Here is a 19,365-nt window from a genome sequence, read left to right on the forward strand (position 1 = left end):
AAGGACAAAAACGCACGCTAAGGCAATAGAGAGCAGAGGGGAGGAGGAGGGGGGTCTAATCTGCTATCCCATGTCAGGCTGAAATGAAACAACCCCTGGCTGGACGCAACAAGTCTCACCATCTCGCATTCTCCGTCTCCGTCTCGTTCTCATACTCTGTTTCAGCCCCCAAGCAAAAAGCAGCCTGACTTTGAGTATTAGTGGATGCACGCAACTGTTGGTTGGTGACCTCCATGTGAATAGGGAGAAAAAGGGGGAAAAAAACAGGCGACTCTCCCCTGCTGTTAAACAATGTTCTTTACGCTTGGTGTGTTGCAGTAATGTGTAAATTGTACGAAATTAGCAGGTAGAACTCAGCACTCTCTGTAAAACCTATTCTGTGTAATTGTCAGACAAGACTTTGTGTATTATTAAACCTAGCTCTTGCCTGTTTGTGCTTCGTCACTGCCTCTTGTATTGCTCTTGTCCAAGAGTGTGTTACCTCAAACACCTGGAAGAAAACAGCCTCTTTTACCAGAAGCTCTTCTCTCTATAAACCCCTCTGTCAAGACACATACAGGAGGTGGGAGCTTCAGGCCAGTGGATCTCTTATTGGAGTCTGGCGAGTTGATAGAGTCTTTGCAGGGCTCCAGGCTTATGTTTTTCCACTAGGAACACTGGTGCTCCTTACTTAAAAATTTTAGGAGCCTCAGTCCAAATGTAGGAACAGCACTTAAAATTGTTCTCAACACAACAGGGTCATGATTTTTTTAAAAAGCTGTGTTACTGATCAATGTTTCAAACTGACATTTTATAAAAAACAGCAATGCACACAGAAACGTAGTTCTAAAAACACTCATGACAGGTGCTGAGTCTGCCTATCTATCTTGCTTAACGCTGTATGAATATTGAAAAACCTGTCGTTTGGAAAGGAGCACATGAAATATGATGGGCCGTGGTTAGCGCTCTGATGAAATGCTCAGCGAGCAGATTATTTAGGACAATAAACACCCCTCTGCCTTTTTGTTTGAAATGCAGCACTCCCTTCTGTTGCATCGTCACGTGTGATAGGCACACATTTCTTCCCCTAGACGTGCAGCACATCCCATGTTGTCTGTAAATGCACATAATCTTCAGTTTGTCTTGTGGTTCTGTACCTGGCAGTAATCCATCTGAAAAACAAATGAGGGATTAAAGGGTGCTGAGACGTTTTTTGATTTGACTTTGAAGCTTTTCTTTTTTTTCTTTGAACAGGTCTTAACAGGAGCTTTAGAATGCTGTCCAGCCTCTTTCACTGCCCGCTGTGGTATTCCTACTTAATTGGTCTTGAAAGGTCTTGTTCAGTAGGACGGTGCAGGTCAGCTCAAGTCTCTGTAGTTGTTAACTCATCAGACACTCAATTAACTCAGCTGTAGCACCTGATCTTAAAAAAAGAGAGAAAGAAAGAAGAAGCTGTAGGGGCAGGAAAACAAGATACCTTGAACTAAATCTGCATTAAAGTTGAAGTCTTCTGGGCCTGGATAAGACTTTTATGCAAAAATATACCTGTTTTATCAGCTTAAATCCCAAACTAAGACTGCAGGACTGGAAAAACATCACCCCCCACCTAGCTCAGACTGAGACTCACAAGTCAACATCACAGAGCTTCACAGTAGCTTTTACTCATTAAAGGTCAAATATTTTCCATGTTCATGACCATTGTGCAGGTTTTGGCAAAGCATAAACAAACATCCTATTAAATGCAAATAAGTGTACAGTAATTTGCCTACTGACGTGTGTAGACTTGACATTTATCAGTCTCCATCTTCTAACCAGCTTATCCTGTTGAGGGCGAGAGAGAGGAGCAATGTTCCAGTCCCTTGTGACTGTTTTCTATCCATCATTCCAGAAGCTCTGCCTCTGTCTGTGTATTGTCTAACTCAACTCTGTCTGATACCGGCAGTTCCAACAAGTCTTGTTATATCCATCGGTCGCAGACTTGCATCAGTCTGTTCAAGGTGTCGGATGGGTGGAGTTTTACTTCTATGGGCCCCTGCATCATAAAACAACTTATAATGATCCCAGTATGGCAAAGGGATGAATTATGGAAGTGTCTAGCGAATAAAGAGGGAGAGGGCAAAGCTCAGAAAGAATCAGAATAGTTGGTATACATGATCCAACCAGTGATTTTCTGTCAGAGGTAAAACTTGCCAGTGCACGTTTCCCAAACAATAAGAGACAGTCTGTGTCTTTGTTCTAATCTAGCATTCTGGTATTATTTTTTCTTTAATATAAAAGCTGATGGAACTTGTTGTTTTTGATGTTTTTGCTAGGTTAGCTAAAAGCTAATCCACAGGGCTTAAAGTATGGGCACTACTGTATGTGTTTATATCTTTCATTGTTCTTGTGGACACGCGTAGTGCAACATACTCAAATATATTAACTGAATTAAGACTTAAAATGTGCACAATCACTCAGGACAGTAATAGTCCAGATGATGGAACTGTAACCATCAGTATTATAAACAGTATAACACAATCACGTAACAGGAACATTTCACAAATATTTCATAGTAGGCCTCTTGACTAATTGTCACTTAAACAGACACCAGTCAGCTGTTGCTAATGACTACAACCACTAGCAGATGTGACCGTAAAAAACAGCTTATATCTTCATATTGGTTTGTCCAATTAGTAAACTCAGCAGGGTTCTGCTGAGGAACTGTTAGCATACACACAAACCAATTACGCATCTGCCAATTAAGGACGCTGCATACACAAGAAATATACACATGGCACTGTAATCTGTCAAAAAAACTGACCACATTAGCACAAGTTTTAAAGTGTGTGAGTGTAATGACTGACACATAAACATATATGTCACAATGTATTTTTAGTAACAGAAGTATGTGATCAAACTTTGTATATTTAAAACAGTACTGATGCAGTTGATGTACTTTTTGATAGCCAAACTAAGCTCCTGTGAGGACTATTTTCCAGTTTGTGGCTCACATTTTTATAGAGCATTCACGTCATTTTGGTTTCTTGGCTAGGTTGAAAGAAAGTGTAGTAAGCTCATTGTTCACAAAATGACACACATTGTTTGTCATTTGTCTCAGTCCTGTTTTACCGACACTACAGAATGTTCTAGGTGGTGTCCTTTTATATTGTTTATGCTCTGTAAGCAGGTCTGTCTACCTATAATGTGTGGCTCCTTTGAGACTGAAGCTTGCATATCAGACAGCAGATCTACACCTATTTATGGAGTGAATCATAAGACTGTCATTACCATTACCCTGTGGCCTTTTTACTGAGGGTTTTTACTCCCTTTTGAAATGGGCAATTCAAACAGCTGAGAACAGATAAAGACTGAGAAGACTTCAGATGACTATGTAGGACATCCTGACCTAAGGTGGAACATGAAATTCTTGCTAAATATTTCCAGGCAACTAATTAATTCAACTTTACAGAATTAATTATTATTGTCAAAGCAAAACTGTATATTAGGATTTTTTTTTTCCCACAAATGTGCATTGCTTGTGATGTGCCAGACTTTCCAGATACAGCTGCCTCTGTATTGGATTATTCTGAATGAATTTATCTACAATTTACCAGTCCTGCTGGGCACTGGTGAGTCACTCCTGAATAGGATGGGTCCCTTTTCAAAGGAACAATACTGTAGATAGAAAATATACATCTGCTTGGTGCAGATGTCTGTCCTCACCAAACACACCTTGATGCCACTATACACTGGTGTAATCTGCCTGCTCATTTCTGGAGAACTAATTACTGCGCATTAGTTAAACAGACCATTTGAAATGCAAGCCTGCTAAATCACGCTTGCCAGGGGAGCTGAGCCACCCCCTCCCTCCACACACAGTCTTTGTGCTTCTATTATTAGTTCTATCATGCATATGTTCTCTATCAGAAATTAAGGCCCACCGGCAAAGAAGAGTAAGTGAGGAGGCTATGCAGTACACAAGATAGGGAGAGTGAAAGAGTATTAGTATATCTTGTCAGTTTATATACACATAGATAAATAAGGTTTCCATCTGTAAAGCTGTTCAGTATATCAGGACCCTACCGCTTATACCTTCCCTGCCAGCTGTTTGAGCTGCTTCATGACTTGAGAAAGGACACGGCTGATCTGGCTTTTTAACAGGCCACTGATGATGTTTCTAAAGATGCAACCCTTGTAGCAGCCAGCAGAGCATGGGACATGATCCTCGCTCCCCTGGTCACCAAGGCTGTGTGCTTACAACACTGCCAAAAGGATCTTTGTTTCTGCATGGTAGAGCAGTTAACGGAACTATGGGTTGCTACAGCCTAACTCCCATCCAGGTGGAGAATGTGGAGTTGACTTAATAGTTAAAGGCACACAAGTTTGGTTCAGTTAGCCTGCTCGATGTTATACTGAGCTGCTTTGAGCGCTATAGGGTGCTCATTATGTATAGATGCTGTGGATATCACAAAGGAAAACAGATAAACAGGAAAATACAGGCCACTTAAGTTAGAGTCTGCACCATTTTCTATACACCAATGCTGTATACCATGAGACAGACGTATGCTACTGAAGTAAGAGCACATATTCTTGGTACCTAAACTGAGACATAATATTCAGTCAGAGAACAGTTTATACCTGCCTGAAGTTGAGCATCAATGTGTTTGATCCTTGTTATAGAGCTCAGATGTAGATGCTCAGTGTATTAAACACTATTTATATGATTCTGACAGGGATCCTCAGACTTCAGTGAATTAAAATTTACTCCTACAACCTTGCTGTAGTCAAGATCTATAAATCACCATGACGGCAGGTGGCCTAGCAATGAAGAGGACTAAGGTCATAAAATGCTAAGAACTGAGGTGACTGTGAACCTTTTTAAAACAAGTTGAAAAGCAAGGGAATTCTGTTCTGGAGTAACCAAGAGATATCTACATGATATGTTTAAAACACAAATATGAAGTGACTTTTATCAGTCTTGACGGAGTTGGGAGAATGGCTCTATCTGTCGGGTGCCACTAGGGATAACAAGCCTTTCATACTTGTACATCAAGTCGCCTCACGCCACAGATAAAAAGGAATTAGGCTCCTGCCTTATGGGCTATTTGTGGTTCCAGCATGCTTTACTTACTTTGACAGTGACGAGGACAGAACATGACTACAGCTGTGTTCGTATTATCTAAAAATAATGTCCTAAACTGTCAACTGCAAAGTGTGCACGCTACTCGGTACAGTTCAAATCCAGGTTTATGGTGTGTTGTCTTATACTGCATCTGCACTGTGTGTGCCAATTCACCGCAAACTATGACAAATGTATAGAGGGTATAAATAAGTGGTGCTGCAGCACTGTGGCCGCTCAGTGCATGAAGCATGCAAAATCAATGGAGAGCAAGGGCACTTGTGCTTTGTGCTCCTCAGGAAAGAGGGAGTACCAGTGTCTTGCAGATGTTTGTCAAAGTCAAACAGCGTCACAGTCAGAATGTGTCCATTAATATTGAGAACAGGACGGACTGGGTGGGAAAATTTACAAGAACAAAGACGACATGTTTGTCAGTGTCAACACAAGTCTGGCAGTTCTGCATGTTGTGAGTTTATCAGCAAAGGTTTGGCAACATATGTAGTTTCTTGTTCTCACACAGGCCAGTCGTGACAGTGAATCTTATGTCTCAAGCCTAATTATTCCTGTTCACTGGTAGACAGCCAAGAAGAAAATGAGAAAAGTAGAAAAGAATATTTGAGTATGAGTTTAATCATAGAGTATGGTGTAGCATCGTGGAGCCTACTTCCTGTCTTTATAATGGCTGCCCTACTGTGTGCTGTCCATGAGCAAGAATTATTCACAGCTGCAGGACCCTACTGTCTTGACTTTATTGTGAAGGCCTTGAAGTTGAACTTGAACACATCATTGTAAGTGATGTGTGACATTCTGTCGCTGATTCTATTGGCTGTTAATATCAGTGTCATCTTCTCAGCACTGAGTAACAGGAGTATATTATATGCATTGATCATCAGTGAATATAATTAAATCTGATCAATACGGTATGACAGCAGTTTCTCAGAGCAGTGTTCTGCAAATATCTGTATGGCATGTGAACATGTGTATACATGACTTACTGTGTGTGAGAGCACGTGTTAAAATCATACAGATGACATCTCGTCACTGTGATATGATATTATTCTCATGAGGGGACACTGGACTCATGATATTAAGGAACACTTCACTGCACAGGAACAATACAGTACATACAGTAGCTGGTCCAAATAAAGTGTGAACATGCTATTTATGGGTCTATGAGTTACGGTGCCTGTAGAAGGGCTCAATGTGTGATAAATATTCCATCAATAGAATTTTCCTCTCCACTTTGTCGCTACTGTCTTTTCCTCTTCGGCTCTGTACTAGGTTTTTTTTCCTCATCTCATTTGATGTTGGACGATGAGTTGGCTTTACTCACATGCATGAGGGGAGATCTCGTAGGGCTTCAGTAGGTCTCTAATTGAATTGTCTGAACAGCAAGAGATGCACATTTGAATCTGGAAAAGAGAACACGGAGGAAGACTGGCACCGGAAGAGTATTTCATCTCCCGTGCCCGTCACGCTGAGTTCCATGCAACATTGATTGCCTGAAAAATGGATCAGTTAGACAAGTCTGTTTGAAATACAGAAGAAAGAGTGCATGAGGCTAATGCCTTTCCATATCTGCCCTCAGCAGTGTGTGTTATCATGCAGCATGCGATAACATCTGTTAATAGTCTTTGTTTCATTTCGTATTGTCTTACGAGCCATCAGGGTCACAGAGGTGAGTGCCTTGAGTGCCAGGCCACCATCAGACTTATGAACAAGCAAGTGGAGATAAATAATGAAAAGGAAATGGCCAAAGACATTTTTGGCACCAGGTTTACAGAGCCCTTCGCTGACTGTTATCACTGTCTAAACAATACATTTTTATAGTTTGACAAATTCCATTTTTATGTTTCATTATATTTCAGCATTACCCATTGATAAACATGGGTAATTGGAAGCTCATAGGCAATCATAGTTCCCTATTTTCGCTCCTTGGTTCAAGTTGGTCATTTCTTAGCTGCTGTGATGTCTGGGAGGCTTTACAAATGTCCCAATCCTATAAGGTTTGGCGAATTCACATTTTCATTATCTTTTTGTGTATTCTAGGTGAGCCTAATCTGCTTACATGTGTAAGCAACATAACAGCAGGTCAAAATCAGCCTCTTATTTCCAGTTCTTTATCTGCTGTTGAAATGCATATAAATATTACATCAGAAGCCCTGGTGAGGTAAACCCCTATCATATCTCTGGCTGTGAAGCATTGTTGAGGAGTGTAAAACGAACCTCTCTACACATACTGTGTTAAGATGATATGAAATGTTTCCTTCTAAAATGCAAAATACCTCTGGTTACCTTATCTCTGCTTCCCATTTGAGAAATATCTTTTACACTAGTGTCACATGTGCACCATTACTGGTTTTGTTAATAAGTTGTAATGAGCTGGCCCTGTGAAAGATTTTCCAGTGATGGGTCTCCCTATTGTCACTGTACTGCAGCTGCAGACAGACTTAGAGCACTGGCTGTCCCTGGAGGCGAGAACATGGCAACTAATTATTCTGGTGTATTCTGTCTGATGTTGTGGTGACTTCCGTTGAAATGAGTAAAATTGGATAATTCATGCATATAGTTTGAACTTTTCTTTGACTCTTAATTTTCATATGGTAAGAGACGTGCATTTATATTTATTTTATTGAATTAATGTGATGATGAGCGTTTCATATTCTCCAATATTCTCTGTGATATTTCAGTGTTACTCAGGTCTGTGGAGTGAGGAGTGCAAGCCCTCGCTCTGTTGTGGCTTTAAAGTTAAGAGTGACCTTGGGGAATATACCTGAATACATCAAACATGTTGGAGACAGTGTTGACTTGGTTTTCATCAATAATTTTGGCTTTACTCAACAGCACAAACAGTGTACTGAGACACAGCAAAACAGGCAAAAAGGTGAAGGAGAAAGAAGAGGCGGGAGTGAAGTTACAACATAAGAGACTCTTTCAAACTCTGTTTTTGTCTCTGGAGGTGAAAGCGTCTCTCTGCTGAGAGGTCTGGCATGTGCGGGTCTGGCCAGACATTTGTGTGAGCTACCCACAGTAATCTCATATCTTTAACGTTGAAGATTAGGATTGGGCTAGGATTACATTCTGTATGCGTTTAATTTCAACTAAGCTCGCCTCATCTAGTTAGAATGAAGTGTTCCAGATGCTAATCAGATTCCTTAACAAGAACAGCTGTGTCTCCCTGCCGTCTCTCTGTATCTTATCACTTTGAAGAATTCTGTTAGTTAAGGGTGGATATCTAGTTATCCTTGATCATGGGAAAGACATCTTCACATGACTTCTCCACCAGTCCCCAAGAGAGCAATGCAGCCTTTGATCCATCGTGATTTTAGTCAAATTAATATAATGGATTTGGATGTGGTGTTCAGGCCTCTCATCATTAAAATCCCTTGTCATTCAACATAAATCCTGCGCACAATGAAGTTTGAATTTTTGTCATTAGGAGGTTTGGTTCACTGCTTGGAGAACTGTAACTGTAACACAATCAGAATAACAGGATAAGAAATGTGATTGATGAACGTAGGCTTGGTTTGTGATTAGTTCACATTCAGTCCAGTTGAGTGTGAGTTAATTGGTTGAACAATAAAGACACAACCATTTATTTTCAGCCCTTTGTGTAGACCGCCTGTTATAAATGTAGCCGTGACATGGGCTGAAAATGGACTGAAGTGACTTCTGCATTTGTATGACTCACACTGAGTAAGTCTTTGTTCAGATGAGTCTGCATATAAAGGGCATAAAATCAGTCAAATGAGAAAGTCATTTTTAAAAATGTACCATTATCCCACTGTGAGTCACTGGAAAGAGATGCTGTCTTACTGTCATCGCTCACCCTGGGAAGTGTATTTACTCATTGGCAAAATGCAGTGTCCGGGAAGATACTGTGGATTCTGATGACTGTTTTATATGGATTATTAGGATTCACATTAGCAGCTACACTTGGTTTAACTGCCATTCCTCAAGTGCACACAGGACACAGTGTGGCTGTGCAGCATAGAGTCCTTATGGGAGTAAAACACTCGTAAAGAAAAGAACACAGAATACTGGCAACTTTATGAAGATTTATTTAAAACAGACTTATTTTTACACAATTAAAGGAGTGTAGAATGACTGTGAACACAGTTTGCCTTTTCCTGTTATATATTTTTCATGCATTGTCACTATACGAAGACAATTCTACTCTACACAAATGCTTTCAGCCAAGATGAGTGTGACTTCCCTTCATGCATATGATGCACCCATTAAATGTCATTTTACACTACAGTTTTACACATACAACAACCAAAGTTCATGTATTGTAACACATGAAACTTGGATGACATTGGATCAGTGGGATTGGATATCATTCAGTGCCAGACATCTTGATAGAAAGATTATTCACAACTATACATTCACTTTCTGTCATCCTTTGCACGACCTTTGTACAGTAATGTGCACTTAATGTTTTTTTTCCCCCCCTCCCCACCCCTTCTGCCCATGCCCCTGTCCTTTCTTCACAGATATCTCAGACCGAAATGGTGCCCTGTATCATTTTCATCGCCTTGTTTCTCACCGCGGGCCAATCCCAAGATATCCATCCCTCACAGGCATCATCCTCTATTAGTGAGTCTTGTGAGTCCTTGTGCTCCTGCGAGGGGAAAGATGGCATCCTTCATCTTAACTGTGAGCAGAGAAACATCAGCAAAATCTCCCAAATCAAAGTCCCATCAGGTGTGCCCTTCCACCTGAACCTTTACAAAAATGACTTGGTAGAGCTCCGTGCAGAGGAAATGGAAGGGCTTAAGAATGCCCTTTCGCTGCACATTGGGGGTAATAGCATACAAGAGCTGGAGCCAGGGGTCTTTAGCACTCTCGGTTCACTGAAAAAACTCCACATAAATAGCAATTTCCTCGTCACTCTAAAAGAGGACACTTTTCAAGGCCTGGTGAATTTGGAGTTTCTCCAAGCTGACACAAATTTCATTCGGGTCATCGAGCCGGGGGCCTTCAACAAACTCATCCGCCTCAAGGTCCTCATCCTGAATGATAATTCCATCGAGTTTTTACCCAGCAACATTTTCCGGTTCGTGCCCCTCACGCACCTGGACTTACGTGGCAACAAACTCCAGACGCTGCCTTATGTGGGGTTTCTGGAGCACATCGGGCGGATAATGGAACTTCTCCTGGAGGACAATGACTGGGTCTGTGACTGTGATATTTTACATTTAAAAATCTGGATGGAGAACATGAGGGCCCAGTCGGCAATCGGGGACGTGGTGTGCACCACACCACATCACCTTAAAGGAACCATTCTGGCTAAAGTGAAGCGGGATGTTCTGTGCCCGTCCCATGCAGATATTAACCTGGAGGAGCCATCAAAGTCTCTGGATATGGTTGTTACTCCCTCATCCAAAGTGTCTCAGATTCCCAAGCTGATCAACGCCAAAGATGACGCCAAGGTACCGACACCCTCTCACTTTCCCGGCAGTCCTTGTGTGGAACACTGTTCCTGTCACAATCACCCTGTGGCTGGGTTTTTGATGCATTGTCAGGACAGAGGAATTCAAAAGGTGTCAGATATCGGAATACTTCAGCAAAGCCCCACTAAACTGGTCATGACAGGAAACATGATCCAGAAACTCTTGAAGTATGACTTTGTCACATACGACAGTTTAGAATTGCTCAACCTGGCAAACAACAGAATTGATTACATTGATAATGAAACTTTCCTCAGCCTGAGCAGTTTGAAAAAACTGTATCTGAATGGAAACAGGATTGAAAAGCTGTTCTCCACAATGTTTGTGGGCCTCCACAACCTTGAATACCTGTATCTGGAATACAACCTTATCAAAGAGATTGCTCCAGGCACATTTAATCCCCTGCCAAACCTGAAGCTGTTGTCATTAAATAACAACCTGCTCAGCTCTCTTCCGGCGCAGATATTTCGCAATGTGCCCCTCACCAAATTAAACCTGAGGAAAAATCTACTTATGCACCTGCCAGTGAGCAACGTGCTTGATCAACTTGACTCACTAGAGCAGATTTATTTAGAGGACAACCCCTGGGACTGCAGCTGTGACTTGCTCAGCCTCAAACAATGGGTGGAAAAACTTAGAAAGGACACAGTGGTGGGCTCCATCTTGTGTCACACCCCAAAGAATGTGATGCAGTCTGAGCTAAGAAGTCTGCGTCATGAGGTGCTGTGTCCCGGTTTAGGTACCTACTACCCTATATCCCCAGGTGGGGAGGAGAGCGTGACAGCTACACTGGGGCCTGACAGCGGTGGCAAGGGTTTGTTCAGCCCCCTCACAGACACTGTCCCACTCTCTGTGCTCATCTTAAGCCTGCTTATTTTTGTCTTGATGATTATATTCTGCTCAGCCGGGTTGGTGGTGTTTGTGGTGCACCGGCGGCGGCGAAGAGCCAAGAAAAAAGCAGCAGAGGAGCAGCCCCGGGAAAACACCAGCAGCAGCCCCATCCACTTACATTACAGCATGTACGGGCAGAAAACTACGCACCACACTCTGACCCAAAGAACAGGGTCTGCCTCTCTGTATGAAGAGAGATCACACAGTCCTATTGTTCAGATCTGTCGCAACCCCACTTACTGCTCCCAGCACAAGGAGCACGATGCAGATTTGGATTACAGCCTTGACGAGCCCAGCGCTAAGCATCACGTCTGCCGGAGCATCATGGAGAAGGAGAACACTTCTCCCCTGACAGGAAACCCCAGCTCAAAGTTCAGACCCATGACCGGAGAGTGCCCCGCAGAGTTTGTCACTCTCGGGAATCCCAACTCCTTGTACAGGAATATTCTGGAGAGGGAGAAGGAGCTGCAGCAGCTCGGAATAACAGAGTACCTTAGGAAAAACATGCCACAGCTTCAGTCTGCTGTAGACATGCAGGTCCCGGGGCACCAGGAGGAGTTAAAGCTAATGGAGACAATTATGTACTCAAGACCACGTAAGGTCATGCTTGAGCAAACTAAGAATGAGTACTTTGAACTCAAGGCTAACCTGCATACTGAGCCAGACTATTTGGAGGTTCTGGAGCATCAAACTGCATTTAACTGAGCTTAAGCAGAAAAAAAAATATATATATATATATTATGTTCTGAAACAAGTGCCTTGTCCTGTTTGCCCTCTTGTACGTTCCACAGTGTGAAATATGTATCATGGGCACATCACTTTAAGTTTAACTGTAGCACAGAATGTAACTGGTTTATTTTTTGGTTATCTTCTATCTGTTGACAGCCATGTTATGTAGCTGGTGAGAGGTGTCATATTTTTGGCCAAATGTAATTTATAGAAGCTATCGCAGTCTGTTGAGCAGGCCTGGGTCGAAACTCTCTTTTGAAATCCACTCAATCAGCTTTTTATGATTGATTAAATTTCCATGGCGTTACCGCAGCCAAATGAATTGATCCACACAGCGCACGCAACCCCCCACGCATACACACATCTGACATCCTGACAGGATAAAGCAGATGTTTGGGAGGAAGTGAGTGAATTTCAATCACCACTTGACCCAGAATTGCTTGTTTAATCAGTCTATCCTGACTCTGGGTATGACCTGATTACACCCTCAGTCAACACAAACCAGCTGGAATGCTGTAACCAGAATGCTCATTGTGCCGTAGAGTCAGTGAAATGCCAACTGTACATCGGAAAACACTGATAGGAGAGTGCTGCTTCCACTGCTGTTCTCCTGTCAGTTCTTATGATCAAACCATCGCATTGCACAGTCATGGAATCTTTATTTATTTTTATACAAGCTGGTGATATCCAGAGAAAGGATGTTTTTTTTTCTCTCAATCAGTAAATAGAGCACTTAAAGTACAGTATATAATACACAACTGTAATCTTGTAAAAATGCATTGCACTAATCAAATGCCATAAGATGGTGCATGACAATCAACAGAGTCCTGCTGAAACTTTTTGTTTTTAATTTTCTGCCAGAACAAATGAGCCACAAATATGTATGATCCTTTAGTGTGTGTGTGAGAGAGTGTGAGATTGTGTTTCATGTCACTATTTTATGTCTGACAGTACTCAAAACAGCATTCAGGAGCTGCTTCCTCATACTGACATTGGCCGATCTGGAACTGTTGTGAACTGATAATCATTTTAATCTATTAGCACATGAACGGTTTATCCCTACCCCCACCCCCCCAAAAAAACAAAAAACGGCGAGACGGACGACCGACTCTCTTTCTGTTTCTAAGCTCATATTAAAAACAGTGGACTGCTTCTCGACGACTGATGTTTTGCAAAGCGGACATTGTCACTGTTCAGGATTTATAATACACACTCCCTTCTCTCTCTTGGAAACTCATTCAACTTTGAAACGGTTCATGTAAGCACACACTCTGTAGCTTTTCTACTCAACTAGATTTAATTATTTATTCTGTATATTTTGTATATACTTATGTTCCATTATATCTTTGTTTTTTGTGTGCCTTCAGTGCTGTATAGAATATAAACAGTTGTAACTGATAAACAGGAAATAAAGAATTGGAAATGAACTGATGGTTAACTCAGTCCAGAACGTTAAAGCTACTGAACAAGAAAGTGGAGCAGTGCACAGTCTGGCCCCTAATTGACACAGCAGTCACCCCGAGTGAAAAAGAATGACATTCTCTCTGCCTTATCAATTCTCCACACCGCATACATATACGTGCATGCATGTACTTGTGTAAACGCCATTTGGTTGTTTTCCTGCTGTTTGAATAATTTAGCCCCCCCCACGGTGGCTCATACATAGTCCTTAATCACACAACAATGGCTGCAGGGATTTTTTTTTTTTTTTTTTTTTTTTTTTGCCAACCGTGCTTTGCAGTGACTTTCATTTTCTCCTCCTCTCTGGGGGTGGGGGGTGGGGTGGAGGGACACCGGACCCTCTCTGATTCCTCCATTTCCTATCATAATTGATGTATCTAAGGCTGCTTTGCGAGAACATGCACGTAACCTCACAGCTTGAAAGGCACAGGCGTGCGTGCAGCCCTCGCATACAAATACAGAACAAACAGGAATAAATAAATGTTTATAGATTTGTATGCAGACACGCATCATTTAAGATATATAAACTTGCAGAGGCAAACAGAACCTACACACACACTTGCACACACTCCCAGCAGGGAAGACGAATTATCTCCTGCAGCTCGATCCTGTGAGACTCATAAGCAATATTCTCCTCCAAAGGTGAGACATTAGTAAAGTGCAGAGCTGTGTTCAGAGAGATTCTTTACTTTAGGGGCTGACTTCAAATAAATGGAATCACTTACAAACTAAAGCTCACTGAGGCACCCCTATTTCAACAAAACTACGCTGTTAAATACATTTAATAAGATAAGTGAACAACCACAGCCTCAAAGAAAAGGTAATGAGGTGTGTAAATTTTGCTTAGGCTTAGCACAGGTGAAATGTTAAATCTTAAAACTATAATTTAGTGTCAGGGTGACCCAGCTTGTAAATTACACATCAAAAACAAATTGAACTTCTTAAAGTACAAAAATTTGATTTGACCCAGAGAATTATTTTAATACTTTTAAATAAAACAGACAGCATATATGAGACAATTTTACTATTATAAAATGATGATATTATTCATTTATTTTGATTTTAAATGCTTAGGATGTTGTTCTCAAAATGTCATGTCATATCACAAATACTAACAGCCTCTCACCAACATCACAGGTTCCCCACATGGGAGGAGATGATGTGATGGGGTTTTGCTGCATAAATTTGCACAATAATGATGAAAAATGGTGGTACATTAGAGCTAAGTACCTCTTGTTCGCTATAAGCAATGGAAACTGAGCTCTAATGACTATGGATGGTCATGTTTAGAGACAGCTGCTGCAAAGTAACACGGCTGTTCACACACACCGATGTACCTACACGTAATGCGATTATATGGAAACACGAACAGCGGTGCTAATTGGTGGATTCGCAATAAGCCTGAAAGTGTAATGGTAACCACTGATGAAAGGTATACATAGCATGGAGTATATTGTTTACACATACAGCGCACACAGGCTGGGTTCACACGATCAAACACACTCACAGACTTGAACTCAAACAATACACCAGTAACCAACAGTGACTATTTACAATTCATTGTGTACACTGCCTATGTTTGTTTTGCATCACAGCCACAAGAGAATCATATCTTGTGGCCTGAAATGTAATTGCTAGACTCAAAAGTAAGGTCTTTTTACACATGAGCAACCAAACACACCAAATAACACAGCATATTATTGCAATATTAGTATTTGTGTTCCCTCCATTAATACAGGCAGCATGGAGGGCTTATTGGAGTGTCCAGTGTCTCATTTGTACCACAGATGATATATTAGCTTTATTAGCACAGTGCTTTCAAAGAGCAGTCTGAAAAATCTATATCATCTCACCCTCTTATTATTTTATAAAATGGTCTATCTGTTATATCGTCCACAAACCACAAGTCATTAATATTCATATCTGCGAGCACAACAACAGAACATCTCTTCTGGGCAACACTATCGATCGCTTTTTTGCATCCAAGAGTTTCACCAGGTTCTTTTATAGTACACCGTAGTCAATTAATGCCCTGCACATTACATTATTCAGTCTGCACCTCTTTTCTTACTAACTCCTACTGGCATTTAATGAACAGTGAGTGGCAGAAATACAGAACAATCATGCCACTGGATATAATTGCTGGAGGACAAAAAAGGGTTCAGTAAATCCATGAGGTGAAAAGCTGTATATTCAAGTAGTAAAGTGGTATTAATTTGAAATTAGTTACTGTTCCTCAGGAGTGGAAGTCTTAACCCTGTAATAAATCCTACATTCATGAAGGTTGGAAAATTAGAGCGGTGTTGATTTGACTTCATGGTGATTTTCTGAAGGTTTTAATATAATTAAAACAATAAAAGTGTTTGCCTGACATAATGTAAAGGAAATACTGCTGCCTCCATTGTTTCCAACCTAAGCTCGACAGCAGCCTCATATCTGGTATCTGAGTCCCCTGAATCATACACCTCTTTACCAGCAGTGAAAAATACATCACTGAAAAGAAATGGTCTTGGAGCAACATCCATCACGGCTGGTGGTATTGCTCCCTTCTTAATGCAAAACATCGATAGTGATGGCATCATGAGATTTTTATTATGATGAAACAATTTAATTTCAGCAGTGGATCTCAACCTGGGTCTCTATTAAGTATTCAACAGCCTCTACAGTGACTTTACAAGTTGACTTAAGCTGCTTTAAAATTCTCCCCATGACATATCTACCGCTAGAGTCCACCTGTGGTCACTTTAATTGACGCTGCATGATTTTGAATGAAGCGCACATCCATCGATCCTTCCAACCATCCATCTTCTATACCTGCTTTTTACTCTTCAGGGTCATGAGGGAGGGGAGCTGGACCCTATCCCAGCATGCACTTGGCCAGAGGAAGGCAGACGTGTGTAAAATACAGAAGATTTAGCATGTTAGAGCAGGAAAATTAGCATTAAGTCCATTAAAATGTCAATTGATGCTGTAATCGGTGCCAAAGGTGTTTCTAATGAATTCCATAGACACAGTTGACACGGGTGAAATACCTACTTTTCTCATTTAGATTTTATCTGCACTGTGTTTCGTCGTATTTTTGTCAAAGTACTTTCAAGGCACTGCAGTGACATAACTGTTCTGTAGTGTGTTAAGGAGCCCCAACCATGAATGAAGCGCCATTATGTGGGGTGACTTTGTCTGTCTGTACACCCCCACTTCCTGACTGAACTGTAGTCTGTTACATAGCTTTACCCCGGGGGCGATCTTATGATGCCGGCTGCCAAGCAGAGCAGCTTGCTATGAAGCCGTGGACACTGAACCCCTATCCTGTTGTTCGCTTGGCAGACAGTTTAAACACCAAGCCGGTGACCCAATTTTGCATCTGAACATCAGAAGTATTTAGTCATGGGATGTACTGTACTGAATCTTTTTGTTCTGAGAGCAGCCTCACAGGTACGGGGGATAAAAACTGTTGTATGAGAGGGAAAAATCCCTCAAACCAAACGATAAATCTGTCCTCTGACAATATATTTTTGAAATCTCTGGTTCTGTTTTGTTGTTTGTTTTTTCTGTAGACACTGTTGCATTACACTCAGGTGTTTTCAGAGCTGCTGCAGTGTCACTTTCTTTCTGAAGCCACCATTTTGCACTACCACAACACATAGCCTCAATAGACCAGAATTCAGTGCAGCCTTAAAAAACACTGACATGGAAAAAAAGTCTTACAAACTTCTGTAAATGCTATCGCTATTAATGTCTCTACATGTATCACAGCTGAAAGTTCAGACATTTCCTTTGGAATTCTGGGAAATATAGGAAAACACTACATGGACTACAAATCAACAGGGTATAGTGAGACAAAGTGGATGCCTGACAAAAGTAAATTACACCACTTTATCACCAAAAAAGTTCCTGGAGTGTGTTGAAAATCACAGATTAATGATATATAACAGGGTAAAAGCATCTAAGGGAGGATTTCTCCCTTTTAATGGAGTGCATGCAGCATTTTATCAGGTCTTACAATACAATACAGTATAGCTCAGTGAAAATGGATGGGGAGTAATACAGGAAAAGGTACAGTGTGAGTGAGACCATAACCAATTGATGGATTAAATGGTGGGGAACATTGGGACACGTACAGAAATAGATTGTGTTTTATGAATAGTATTGATTTGTTCTGTCCTCTTGAAAAGACCTTTAGTCATCTTAAATCAATCGGGGAACTCTTTCATGAAGTATAGTGCATTTAAAGAAAAGACTGATGAACATTACTAAATCCATTCTGATCATAAAGGAGGTGATTTAGATTAGGGGACTGCATTAGATGCATTCTTAGGCTTTGAGACAAGTGTACAAAAAGCCTTTAACTCAATAGAGGACATGCATTGACATAATCTTTTTCACGACTCAACCGTATCACCATCACAAGTGTTCAAATATTCCCACTACTGTTGAAGGTGCTATATGTGAGTTTTGCAGTTGCTACATAGCTAATATTAGCATTAGCAGCTGTTTACTTACCAAGAGCTGCATGACAGCACCTGGCCTGAGTTTTTATTTTATTTTATTAAACTAAAGCCCACTTTGAACGAGTGAAAACAGCGCAGACAAAACAGAAGACAGAAATCTCTGATGTAGAACAACCAGAACTGTGGCAGAAAAGTGTATGTTCATGTAACACCCCATTGCTCAAAACAAGACACCAATTGAAAAAACAGGTTTTTAACTACACAAAATATCACTTGACGTTGCCTCTCTTCCATTTACCCTTAGGCAGTCTGCTTAAATTTATGCCTGAGTACTTTCTGACTCTGTGCAGTTGATTGCATGGCAGCTCTTTACATTTTAGCATGTGTTTTTTTTATTCTCATGAGAGTATCAGTGGCAGATGCTGAATGTTTATATATTTTATGAATGTTTATGGTGATCACTCAGGGGTGGATGACCATCGCCACCTCTATATGCAGTGGTTTCACATTTGTCCTGTTTAAGTCGAGAATACCTAGTATTTTGCACATTAAATGAAAGGATACATTAACTTTGTTCACAATTGCATTTCTACAAGGCTTTAACTGTTCATTCTGCCCTGTTGACAATTTGCCCTAAGCAGGGCATAAATTGAGCATGGTTCGGATAGAAGGCAGCAACTGACACAGGCATAACACGTGAGAATCCACAAATTACCCTGTCTTTGTTCATATATAAATGTACTGCATATCGTACAATAAAAAAAATAAACAACCAAAGCTCAGTGAGCCTCAGCCCAGAAGTGCCATATCCCCTCTCTATGGAGTCAATGAATTGAATTTTACAGGCGAGATAAAGCCTATTCATGCACACTTAACATGTATGCAGCATGTATACATGTCCCATAAGAGAGTACTCTTTGTTATATCTTGGAAACACAGCAGGAGCTCGTCGAGCATGAAGCGAGGTCGGCTGTGACATGACCGTCTGCGGTGAGGAGGCAGCATCACCCTCCAAGACAGAGAGTCACAAGTCACACTTGTGCTCCCTGCATTAGAACAAAATTCCTCATGTGATCACACTGCAGAAATATGAGATGGTCGCCCAAAGTGTTTCTAATAATATTACAAGCTAATGACCCATTTCGGAAAGTGCCTGGCCCGGCCCACTTTGGAACATTGAACAGGATCACTGATGGGCTTTCATGGGTTCCAGAAGACGTGGCAGACAGAGCAGCACAAGCCATCCATTCCTTCCTCCACTGAATGATGGTGCAATTAAATGTTTCATAGTGTGCCAACATCA

General features: G+C 41.2%; 1 protein-coding gene across 2 annotated transcripts in view; it reads left to right on the forward strand.

The window, feature by feature from the left end:
- Window positions 1-13,577, forward strand: part of slitrk6 (SLIT and NTRK-like family, member 6) — a 102,098-nt gene extending 88,521 nt beyond the window's left edge. For both annotated transcript variants that reach the window (XM_018689236.2, XM_018689240.2), the window contains one exon: window positions 9,574-13,577. In XM_018689236.2, coding sequence (XP_018544752.1) covers window positions 9,589-12,126 — 2,538 coding nt within the window. In that variant the 5' untranslated portion in view covers window positions 9,574-9,588 and the 3' untranslated portion in view covers window positions 12,127-13,577. The remainder of the gene's footprint in view (window positions 1-9,573) is intronic.
- Window positions 13,578-19,365: the final 5,788 nt, after the last annotated feature.

This window comes from Lates calcarifer, linkage group LG7_2 (genome assembly GCF_001640805.2).
Source record: "Lates calcarifer isolate ASB-BC8 linkage group LG7_2, TLL_Latcal_v3, whole genome shotgun sequence".
NCBI lineage: Eukaryota > Metazoa > Chordata > Actinopteri > Centropomidae > Lates > Lates calcarifer.